The sequence below is a fragment of the Procambarus clarkii genome, chromosome 27, assembly GCF_040958095.1.
Source record: "Procambarus clarkii isolate CNS0578487 chromosome 27, FALCON_Pclarkii_2.0, whole genome shotgun sequence".
Lineage (NCBI taxonomy): Eukaryota > Metazoa > Arthropoda > Malacostraca > Decapoda > Cambaridae > Procambarus > Procambarus clarkii.
The window spans coordinates 1,562,052-1,574,652 of NC_091176.1; the positions used below are offsets into that span (position 1 = coordinate 1,562,052).

A 12,601-nucleotide genomic window follows, 5' to 3' on the forward strand; every position below is an offset into this window, starting at 1 on the left:
GGTAGATGGCAGACAAAGACTGCTTCCAATTACACAAGGGTGTCTTTAGGCCATTGTTCCTCGTGCCACTCTTGAGAGGGCCAGGTTCTGGCTCTGGTCACTGGTAGGATTAGAACTCCTTCGATTGACTGTTGCCACGGTCTAATATATACACATCAGCCCGGTATAGCTCCGGGAAGCCGAAGGGGCTCTCCACAGAAAATATTAGAAAGTTTTTTTTGTAAGCTGAGTAATTGACAGTTGGAACAAGTTAGGTGAGAAGGTGGTTGAGGCCAAACCCGTCAGTAGTTTCAAAGCATTATACGACAAAGTGCTGGGCAGACAGGACACCACAAGCATAGCTCTCATGCTGTAACAACATTTAAGTAATTACATATTTAAGAGTTCCTATTTATCACTTAGGGTAGGAATACAAGAGCTAGAAGACCATGATGATAAATGTCTAATGAGCCAGATTTGCCAAGATTTTACCATGACATGTGATGCACAGGCAACAGTATGAAAGAACAGTTTTCAATCATCCTGAAAACTGGGACAGTCCACCTGAAGATAAGTGAAACTTATCTTTACCTTTTCAATGAAGAATAACAAATTAATGTTCATTTGTTATGTTGGTATCCATCTCATCTGAGAGGCAGGGACCAAAACCCCTCTTTGGGAGTTTTGCATATGGCACACACATCAGTTATCTGCATATTCTTTTGCATCTAGAGGTTTCTTATGTTTTGGGGGTAACCATACTGAACCAGTTTCCCCATGTGTCAGGGAAGCCCTGACACACTGAGCCCTAAAATCCAGCCCATCAACCGTGAAGAGCTCAGTCCCCCAGGGTACTGTGCTTGCTCCAGTACTTTTTCTCATCCTCATATCGGACATAGACAAGAACACAACCTATAGCACTGTATCATCCTTTGCAGATGACACTAGGATTTTCATGAGAGTAGGCAACAGAGGACACGGCAAACCTCCAATCAGATGTAGATCAGGTCTTTCTATGGGCTACAGAAAATAATATGATGTTTAACGAAGATAAGTTCTTCGTTAAGGAAAAAGGAAAATATAAAAACGGAAACCACGTACAAAACTCAGGCAAATCATAACATAGAACGAAAAGGCAATGTAAAGGCTCTGGGTGTAATCATGTCAGAAGACCTTACCTTTAAAGAACACAATAAAGTAGCCGTCACAACTGCAAGAAAAATGACAGGTTGGATAACAAGAACTTTTCTTACTAGAGATGCTATACCGATGATGATACTTTTCAAAACGCTTGTGCTCTCTACAGTGGAGTACTGCTGCACAATGACAGCCCCTTTCAAAGCTGGAGAAATTGCTGACCTGGAGAGCGTGCAGAGATCCTTTACTGCTAGAATCCACTCAGTAAAACATCTAAATTACTGGGACCGACTAAAGAGCCTTAATCTGTACTTCCTTGAGTGCAGGCGGGAGAGATACATAATAATTTACATGTGGAAAATAATTGAGGGGCTGGTCCCAAACCTGCACACTGAAATAACATCACATGAGACCAGAAGACATGGCAGGCTGTGCAGAATACCCCCGTTGAAAAGCAGAGGTGCAACAGGTACTCTGAGAGAGAACTCTATCAACATCAGAGGCCCGAGACTGTTCAACACGCTTCCACTACACATAAGGGGCATAACTGGCAGACCCCTCACAGTGTTCAAGAGAGAACTGGATAAGCACCTCCAAACGATACCTGATCAACCAGGCTGTGACTCATACGTCAGGCTGCGAGCAGCCGCGTCTAACAGCCTGGTTGATCAGTCCAGCAACCAGGAGGCCTGGTCGATGACTGGGCTGCGGGGACGCTAAGCCCCGGAAGCACCTCAAGGTAAGGGGGCATTTATGTTCCAATGAAGGTGGGTACTCTCATTAAACTTTATATTAGCTAACTGGCATCACTTTGTGGTCTTATGTTCCTATAATTATCTGTATAACTACCAAAGTGTAGTTATAGGATGAAAGCTATACTTGCAGTGTCCTATTTTCCCTATAATATTTGTCAAGTTATGAAGCTTATGATGGTTTTGCATCCACAACATTCTTTAATTTATTCCATTCATCGGCTGTTCTGTGTAATGGAGAATTTTATTTGTTGCTATCCTTGATGATGCATACAGTACTAGTAGTTACAAAAAGTTTCCCTTATAAATTGTCGATTCTCTTGCAATTTCGTCTTTGGGGATAACCTCATTTTCCTCTGTTTACAATTTTTTGTATACTTCACACTTCCAGTTTCTGCTCGTAGCATGTGTTTGAGTCCAGATGCCATAATCTGGGTGCTGACAAAATAAATGTTACTGTCATTGTTAAGTCCCTAGTGGCATTTTTGGCCTGTACTGGTACATTATCATCATCATCACTGTAGGCCTTGTGGTTAAAATGTAAAACCTCTTTGAGGTACCTTGGTAAGGTGATGGGAGCTACTGAGGGGCTTGCCTAGAATTAAAGCATCTTGGTTTACACCTTGTGGTCTCATCACCCATATCCTGAGTGGATGATTTCTCCCCACCCCATGAAAGTGTAAAACTGAGTAATGATAATGTATACATGTGCTGTACTGTATTTGTATAATACAGTAGTAATACAGTATTTATAGTCAGATAGGAGCCCATGTGCTAGTATGTTATGATTATTTTACCTTTGTACCTTCTCATTCATAAGCTGAGAAACTCTAGTAAGTGCAGACAATTTGCCACTTTGTACTTTATAAATGTACGTGAACGTTTCTCTTTCAGTTTACCAACTTAAAATAGTCACACAAAAAATGTAAATCCTTTGATCTGACAATGTGAATTGTTTATTGCAGGCATAAAGAATAATTGTAACTGAAAATCAAACAAGAGACCAATTACTAGAAGAACCTATTCCCAACTGAACTTACCTGCCACAAGTAAAATTGGAGGTTTGTCAGGGTGTAACTCCATCTGACGTGCAATCCAATCACCATCAAAATGAGCGTACCACCTGTAGGACAATCAGTTACCCCTTATAATGAACACTTAAACATAACACAAATCACACCTTCATAAAATCACATGCGCTATATCAGCATAAATCAGATAGGCACAAATGAACAATAGACAAATTCAATTAAAATTTATATCTTAAAGCTCAATAAACCACCTGATGAAACCCTTTTTTCCCACATTCAAATGTAGAAAACAAAAAATCAGATAATACTGAGGCCGTACAGTGGGACATGAATTGGTGGACTCCGTACAATTTATATTTTCTCTGGCAGTGTGTGCTCTACCATGACTGACTGCAGCCAGGTAATTTAAAACTCATGACATAGCAGAAGTTATACAGATGGACAGTCATGAGTCAGGGGAGGCTCATCAGCTGCTGGATGCAAGCTCCAACTCTTAAACCTTTCACCATTATTTGGACCTGGACATTATTTGGACATTTTCTGGGTAGCATCCTCAAGGCTCCCTGGAACTATCGGACTGATATTATCTATATTAGTTGGCGGGTTGGAGGTTGGAGTTGGCATGAACGAGTGGCACGGTATGATGACATGTTGCTTGTTACCTTATTTTCCTTGGGAGGGAAGGGAATTTATTGACAGAGGTGAATTTTTCTACCAGGAGGGGTCTGTTTTGATGGCGCCTAACTTTCTGGGTGCTCAACCCCAGGTTATGAATCAGGAAGGACCCGATTCTCACAAGGTGAATAATACTGCCTTCCGAATTATTCCAATTGAATTTGCATGTGGTGTGAGTGGTTACATAATATATTTGATACCATTATAGTTTATTTCATATGATGATGTACATGTATTATTGAATTGAAATTGAAATTGAAATTGAAATAAGTTTATTGAGGTAAAATACACACAAAGGGATGAGGTAGCTCAAGCTATTCTCACCCCATTGTATTATTGAATGAAATGTATTCTTGTGTGGGAGATGATCAGGGGCTTGCCTGAATGTGTACACAAATATTTTGTGTCTATTACATGTGAGGTAAGGGAGAGTCTAGGTCGGGTGTTCATGTTGCCAGTTTGTTTAATCATTCAGAATTATTGTTTTCCTTTAAAGAATATTTATTATATTAGTTATTATTCCAGAATGTGTGTGTAATAATATTATATTAGTATGATAATAGCTGTTTGAGCGTAGTTATTTCCACATTTAGTTTGTTAAACGTTATATCAGACGTTAGGTAACCTGGCATATACCAGGGCCTGGTATATGCCAGGGCGTCGAAGGCCTGGTCGACGACCAAGCCGCGGGAATGCTAAGCTCCAGAAACACTTCGAAGGTAACTAACCCTGTGGGAGTGTTCCAGAGGTGTGCAGTGTGGAGACCACCACCTCAGTAGATGTGGAGAAACGGAACTGGACAGATCTTTTTATTAAGTCGAGTGTAGCCTTTTTGTTCTGTACTTAATTAATAATATCTGAGATAATATCTGATCTGAATATCTGAGTAGACAAGATACTATAACAAGCCATACAGTGAAGTTTATGAGATTGTAGATTTAACCCTTTAGTTGCGCAAAACATCATATGATGCGTTGAGTGACTTGCAGTAACTTGCGCTTGGCATCATATGATGTTTAAGAGTACCGCGCAAGATTTAAACGGCCCGCGGATACACAGGGTTCACCACACCTTCATCAGGGCTCTTATAAACAGATGCCATTTAAAAAAAAAATCGTGCGCCAAATTCCAGGATGTGAGGGGCCTGAGTATCGAGTGAGCTACCAAGCCTGACGCACGCAGCATGAGCTCACAGCACTGCTGTTTAGCTTGTGACCACAGCATCGCCTAAAAATGCCATAATATACATTTTCTTGTTATTATTTAGCGATGATATTATTACAGAAGACCCCTGACTGTGATGAAACTGACCAGGGTTCTGATAATAGCAGGATTGTGGTGATATTTAGCGCTGTGCTACATGGAGGGAGGAGTAATGCTGTGGGAGGGAGGGTGGTGGCGATGTCTTCTGACTCTGTGTGGCCACCTTTTATTGACTGCACTCACTATACCAGCTTAGTGGTTCGCTATGGTGAACACAAATGTAGATACTTATATATAACACGAGTATAGAGTGTAATAACAGCAATAGGAGTAGGTTGGGAGCTGCCATTTTGGTGAGGGAGGTGCGTCGTCTGCACGACTTATGATGTTTACTGGTGACCACTATGGTCTTTGGGCACCATACCAGCTTACTTGTACAAGTATGGTGAATAAAACAGGTAGATACTTATATATATAATGTGTGTATAGCGTAATAACACCACAAACAGTATTGTTGGAGGAGAAATATTAGTGCGTCTGACCTTGAGGGCGGCCGCCACCAGCTGACTGTGTGAGTAGCTATGTCTTTGTGCCTTTACTCATCATACAAGCTTAGATGTACAGTTATGGTGAACAAAACATGTAAATACTTAAATATAACATCTGTATATAAAAGCAAAAGCAGTATGGTGGGAGGAGAATGGTGGTGAGTCAGGTGAGGTGAGGGAGGGAGGGCGTGGCAGGCTGCCACTGCCTGCCACTGCCACTCAGCATATTAACTTAGTAGTTCATTATGGTGAACACGAATGTAGATACTTATATATAACGTCTGTATATAGTGAATAAAAGCAAAAACAGTATGGTGGGAGGAGAATGTGGGCGAGTGAGGTGTTGAGGGAGTGAGTGGCAGCGAGTGGCTGGCTGGTGTGTGGCGGTCACTCCTCGTTGCTTTTTGACTCATAATAGCAACTTAGTGGTTCGTTATGGTGAACAAAACATGCAGATACTTATATATAACCTGTATATATAGTGTAATAACCGACAAAGTATTTGTTCACTGTTTGATGAACATAATTGAATCAACAATATGCACACCATATTTTTGAGTACAGCGATGATTCACTCATTTTATTATATAAATATATCACACTACACACTATTGAATAATATTACAGCAAAAAAACTAAGAAAAATCAATCAGAGACATTGAAATAATTAGGTAATTATCTCTTTGTGGCAACTCCAGCCTGACAGCTGGCGAGCAACAGACCGGCTGGGATGCACGCTGAGTCAACGCCTGTTGTTTGCCACACTTCCCCGCTCTATAGTGGGCAATATATGCCACTTACGATTTTTTTATTATTTTTTCCCATGATCAGTGAACACAAATTAACAGGTTTAGAAGAAAAAATATTTTTTTTTTTTTTTTTTTTTTGGTATGCACCTATGGGTGACACATGCTAAATAGCCAGGCACCATACAAGGGTTATGTAGCTGCCTAGTGGAGATTTTCGTATATATATTTATTCTTAAGTTCTAATATTAAAAGTTTATACTTTACTTGTGTTTGTGTCCCTCCCTCGGTGAATTACTGGTGCTTGTCCTCTTTCATCACAGGGGTTTTAGGCTCATACCCTGGATCTTATCAAAATGTGATAGGCCCCGGTAAAAAGGTAATGCTGTGTTAGGCACGAGTCTACTGCAGGAGTGGGGTGGTTAATACCCCGGTCGATGGTAGACATGAATATATTCTTATACAATGGAGTTTCATAGGCTATTGTTCCGTGCAGCTCTCTGAGGGGGACCATGTTCTAGCTCATGGTCCCCGGTAGGCTCTAACTCTGTAAGACTGAAGCCCCAGACTAATATAGCTAATATCAGTCCGACAACTCCAAGGAGCCGACGGGGCTCCCGTCGGCTCAAAACATGACCCACAGAAGAGAGAATTACTGTATTCTATAATACAAAATATATTAAATGCTTGGTTAAATATATTAAATTAAATATAATAAATATATTAAATAAAAATATAAATTTAAATACAAATTCTTGTAGGTAGAGTTCCATCAAATGGTTTACAATCATACTGAGAATCACTAACTATAATCATTGCACACTGCAACACCACACAAAATGCAACATAAATAGTTTTTATTATGATTTGCACTTTATTTCCAATAATGTCAATGATGATCAATGCAGTACAATACATATTTCCATGAAAACAATTACCCTAACATAAAATAAATAAATCAGTGTTGAATGTAATGCAAAGTCAATTTCTGGGTGAGCCCTGGTGGCTCCCAAAAGCTACACAACTGATACAGTGCCAAACTACGAGGTGCCATCAGTCGCCGAATTCTTATTGGCCAATTAGAGACCGCGAGCCAGAACCTGGGGTCCTCAGAGAAGCGAAGCAAGTGTAGACTATATGAAGACCTTTTTATGTTATTTATGTCTGCCACCACCAAGGGAAGACACCCAGAAAGTCAGGAAAACAAAACGGACTACTGTTTGGTTAGAAACAAGACTGCAGCCTCAAAACTGCCATAATAACTCCCCCATCAATGTGAAAATTTGTGAAACTAGCACAAGCTAGTTTGCCCCACCTCCTCTGCCCATTTGTGGGGAGAACGAAGCAGACAGGGTCAGGGGGCTGCTCCACCTCCAGTTCTAATGATGAAAACCAACTTGACACCCTGGCAGAAGAAGGGTGTCAGGGAGCCACCAGGGATCCCCCAGAAATTAGCTTTTTGTTACATTCAATGCTGGTCTTCTGGGAACATCCATTGTGGCTCCCTGAGGCTATCTACCCACAGAGGAGGAAGAAAAGGCACACACCAGAGATGTAGAAGCACCGTAGGGATGAAGACAAAAAGAGATCAATGGCCGCAAAACATGACCCAAGGCCACACAAAGATGCAGAAAACCTGGAACATCCACAAGATACCTTGGCTGCCAAGACCCTGTTCGACCACAAAAACCTCCATACACAATGAACTTTCCAAGACATATGAGTAAAGATTGCTGAAAGGTCGACCAATAGAAGCACTTCAAGGGCCCAAGGGTAGAACGCAGACTGGCTAAAGCATAAGACACTGTGGATGACCTGAGAAACAAGCCCTGGAACAGGGAACCAGAGAAACCAGAGCAACTACAAAGAGACCACTGAAACAGTACTGGTGGCATGAAAGCAGTGGCATAAAGCCGCCATCTGACAACACACGATGCACCCCCGGCAGAAACAACCAAGCGTCCACCATGAAAGGTCCCACCAGGAGTCTAACGACCCATTCCCAGCCAGAAAAGGAGGAACCTACAGCAACCTAGCAAGCCAGGATGAAAGAGGACATTGTATATACAGTAGACAAAAGAAAGAACCTGGACAAGGGACCAGGCACCTCAGGCGCCGTAGGATCAGGACAGAGCTGAAACAATGCGTGAGGAAAGCATGTAAAACAAGGCCAAAGAAGAAACAGCCCTGAATGCAAGCTGAACTGGCTCTGCCAACGTCACAACGTCACTTCCTAGCCTAGCAACAAATCTCTAATTATTCTCACTAAAATTTTTTCTAAGGTTGCCATAATGTCCTCTTATGAAGTCAGGTTTTTCATCTGCTTCAACCTCATTTTCCTCCAGATTATAACGCATTGCATACATTATTCCCAAAAAGACATGGTCACCTTTACCCAAAGATACGATTTTGAAGGTACTGAATGTCAAATATCTCTTCCTCCTTCCTGGTAAATATCAAATCTAGCATGGAGGGAACGCCCCCTTCCCTCATCCTCATAGCTTGTTTAACATGTTGATACAAGAATGTTTCCAGGATGAGGTCTACAAATCTACAGGTTCAAAAGTCCTCTGTTCTAGCTTCATATGCTTCCCAGTCTATGGATTTCAAGTTGAAATCGCCGACTATCAACAGTCATGATCTATCTTTATCCGCTCTTGCTATAATCTCTCTCATGATTGTTATAAGACCATTTCGTTTACTATCTAGCTCCTCCTTTGTCCATGTGTTGCTTGGCAGTGGACTATATGCATTTATGATCTTCGTTTATCATCCTCATGGCAGATCTCTATGCTATTACGTCAACTTCTCGTGGATTGGCAATCATTACTGAAATAATGATTGCCAATCATTATTTGCCAAGAACACCTTTTAACAGGTGTTCTTTCACCAGCCCAGCAACACCACCGCCTTTCCTAATTTTTCTGTCTACCACTACTCATGGTACCACAACTCCCAGAACCTGGCCCCCCTCCCCCGAGGGGGAGACCAGGTTCTGACTTGTGGTCCCTGGTAGGCCAGTAAGAACTCCGTGACTGATGGCACCTAGTAGTATGGCACTGATTCAGTGTAGTTGCTTCAGGAAGCCACAGGGGGCACCCCCCTGAAATCATAATATTAAATGATGAATTTATTGTTCACTGGTTATATAACTTAAATCACTTTGTAATTTTACACGTCATTATTTTATGAATATGAAAAAAGTCACATTAAACCGGTAATTAAACATTCGTATCTTCTAAACAGGTTCTACCAAACTAAAATAACAAACCCAACAAATTTTATATTTAAAGACAACAGTTCACACTAATCAACAAAAGTTCTACTGTAAAAGATCATAAAAGTCGAAAATCATAAATAATATGTAAAGAAAAATCTGAATTCTACTGATAAATGTGGTTTGATAAGTGTAAAAGAGAAGACAAAAGAGAAGATACAGTGCCAGAGTGTGACAGTAGCATGATCATCACAAGGGTGTCATCATCACAGGGATGGGGGGGGGGCATCATCATAATTATTGAATTTAGAACCACTACTCTAATAGTAACTTCTCTTCTGGCAGTCAAAATGTCAAAATTGTTTAAATAATTTGCAACCTTTTGTCCATAATTATGAATTTCTATAATCCTAATAGTTTGGGGGAAATTTCCTAACTTCAGATTACTTTTGTCTTTTTTAGTCTACTGTAAGAAGAAAGCCATATACAGTGGAACCTCTATTAACGAGTGGCTCTATTAACGAGTTTTTCCAGTAACGAGCAAGCCACTCGCAGCAAATTTGTCTCTATTGACGAGCTCGCCTCTATTAACGAGTGAAACCACATGGCGCTTCCTAGCGTCTCGCGGGTTCTCGCAAATTCTCGGACGCCTCCGACGCCAGTGTTGTTGTTGTATCTCACACGACAAGCATCCCTCTGGATTTATTTGAGCTTTTCTTTGGGTTTTTAGTGGTTTTGCGACTACAATTTGTAACAAACGATGTCTCCAAAGAAGCTGCTTGCTAAAGATAGTGTTGTCAAGAGGAAGAAAGACACAATTACTGTGGATTTAAAGAAGGAAATTATAGCAAAGCATGAGTGTGGTGTCTGTGTGATTGATCTCACAAGAAAGTATGGCAGGTCCTCATCAACAATTTACACCATTAGTAAGGGAATGAGGAGGTAAGGGAGGATGCTGCCTCTTAAACTGAGATCAGGGAAGTGTTTGGAATGTTTGAAAAGGTGAACGCATTCTTGGAAAAGCTGCCCTGATAAAGCAGTGACAACCCGGTGTGTGAAAATGTTTAATTAATTTATCACTTTGTGATAACACTTTATGAAAGTGTTATCACTTTCGCAGGTATATGTCGCTTGAACATAACACACTTTTTTTCTCTTGAATGTTCCCAAACACCGCGCTCAAGCGTCATTTGAGCAAATATTTCTATAAAATCCAATTCTTATCCGATTGACTTGGGGATTGTATACAAGTTTGCCATGAAATTTCCGTTTTCTTTAATAACCACATTGCCTATTTGAGAAAACGGCATTGTATTGTATCTTCGGGGTAAGACTATTATATTGTTGACACAACGAGTGTAATCAACGTAGTTTTTTATTTGGTGCTGGTCTAACGCATCCTTGTGTGACATTTGAAATGAAATTTGGGTGAAATTCCCAAGAAGAGAGAGTCTGCCTGACTCAGAGGTGGATTCTCCTTCCACACCATAACCCCTCTCCTCCTTCCCACCTCTCCATTGTCTCCCTCAAGCCAGCAACTACTCTTCATAAGATAAAGTAAATATTAAAACACTACAACAAAACATTTATATTTACATGTGCAGTATTATATTTACATAAAAAAAAGTCATACAAGTATGGATGTTTTTGGGAGTGGAACGGATTAAATTTATTTCCTTTATTTTAAATGGGGAAATTTGTTTCCAAAGACGAGTTTTCCAGGTAACGAGCTCGGTGCCAGAACGGATTAAACTCGTTAATAGAGGTTCCACTGTATATAAAACTGGAATATTGTTGGCTAAGCTAGACTAAGTTATATGAAAAGAAGCTATCTGAGAGGCCAGAAAGAGCTTGTCTGCAAATGTGAGGTATACTGGATAAGGTAAAATCATAAATCGCTTTACAAATTTATTACTTGTTCAGTGTCAGGAATATGAATCTCAAGGAAAGACAGTAAAGAGAAATAAGAAGGAAAAATGTAAAAAAAAAAAGTAGAAAGAACAAAAAGGAAAAGGTATGTACAGTATTATTAAAATAAATAATACACAATAAAGACTAAAAGATCATTCACTCATTTATTCCTTCTACCTTCACTTACCAGCCCTTCTGCTGCTGTTCACCACGATGCTGATCAGTTGGACGCACAAAGGGAATACGGAAGTATCGTTGGCTGTTACTACTGGTAGGGGAGCTGACCTTGGGCGCAACACGTGGTGGGTTAGCCTTTGCTGTAAATAAGATTAGTTGTAGTTAGGACACAAGAGACTTGCAAATCAAATTTAGAAGACCATAAAAAACCCAGCATTGAATGTAATGAAACCCCATTTTCTGGGTGAGACCTGGAGGCTCCCCAGAGCTATCCAGGATGATATGGATATATTAGATTTCTGGCATCAGTCAATGTGCATGAAGGTTTAGGCCTACCGGGGACCACGAGCCAGAACCTGGCCCCCTCAGAGAGGCATGAGGAGCAATGGCCTATACAAACCTCTCATGTGGTTGGACGCATTCAATGTCTGCCACTGACTGGGTCAGGCACCCAGAAAGGTAGGTGCCCCAAAACAAACCCCTATTCTGGTTAAGAAATTGCTACTGAAAGCCGAACTAGTGGACAGAATTCCCCAAACGAAAACGAGTAAACGAGCATGATGTCATCTTCATGCTCCATTATTATGGAGGCAAGCGACAAGCTGTGCCGCTTGTCTGCCCCCTACCCCCATCCCCATGAGGGGGAAGGGGAAATGGGAAGCCAGTTGGAAGTCGAGACAACTGGCTGCAACCGCCTACCCAAAGCGACACAGGCCCGACTAGGCCCAGCGAATATTCATGAGGTAGCGTGCAGCCAAAACCCTGTTCAACCTCCAAAAACCCTGCAACCCGAATGTCGGCCCAGGACATGTTGCTAAAGACGGCAGCAAGAGCAGCGAACTTACGAACGTCATGGGCACGGGGATAAAACGCAGGCTGGCTAGCTAGCCTTAATAACCTTGCGGACGACCTGGAAGACCCGCACCCATGAATAGGGAAGGAGGGAAACCGGATCAACCTAAAGCGCGTCCCCGGACACAGAAGCCGTGGCACACAAATAACTGTGGAGGGCCACAACCGGACACAAAACATGATGCACCCCCGGCCTGACCAACCAAGCATCAACCACCCATGTACCCCTCCGGAATGCAGCAGTCTCATTCTTCGCCAGAAAAGAAGGAGACGGCTGCAGACGAACAAACCGAACACCACGACCGAAAGAGCAGAAACCCCTGCGCCGGAGAAGAGCATGGAGCTCCCCGACCCGACCTTCAGAGGCTAATGC

General features: G+C 41.5%; 1 protein-coding gene across 7 annotated transcripts in view; it reads right to left on the reverse strand.

Annotated features, from left to right (window-relative positions):
• The window catches only part of jar (Myosin heavy chain 95F jaguar), a 371,085-nt gene that overhangs the window by 12,404 nt on the left and 346,080 nt on the right, over positions 1-12,601 (reverse strand). For 6 of the 7 annotated variants that reach the window (XM_069332229.1, XM_069332227.1, XM_069332228.1 and 3 more), the window contains 2 exons: positions 11,387-11,516; positions 2,909-2,991 (listed from right to left, as the gene is read on the reverse strand). In XM_069332229.1, coding sequence (XP_069188330.1) covers positions 2,909-2,991; positions 11,387-11,516 — 213 coding nt within the window. The remainder of the gene's footprint in view (positions 1-2,908; positions 2,992-11,386; positions 11,517-12,601) is intronic. The other variant, XM_069332233.1, reaches the window with a different exon arrangement.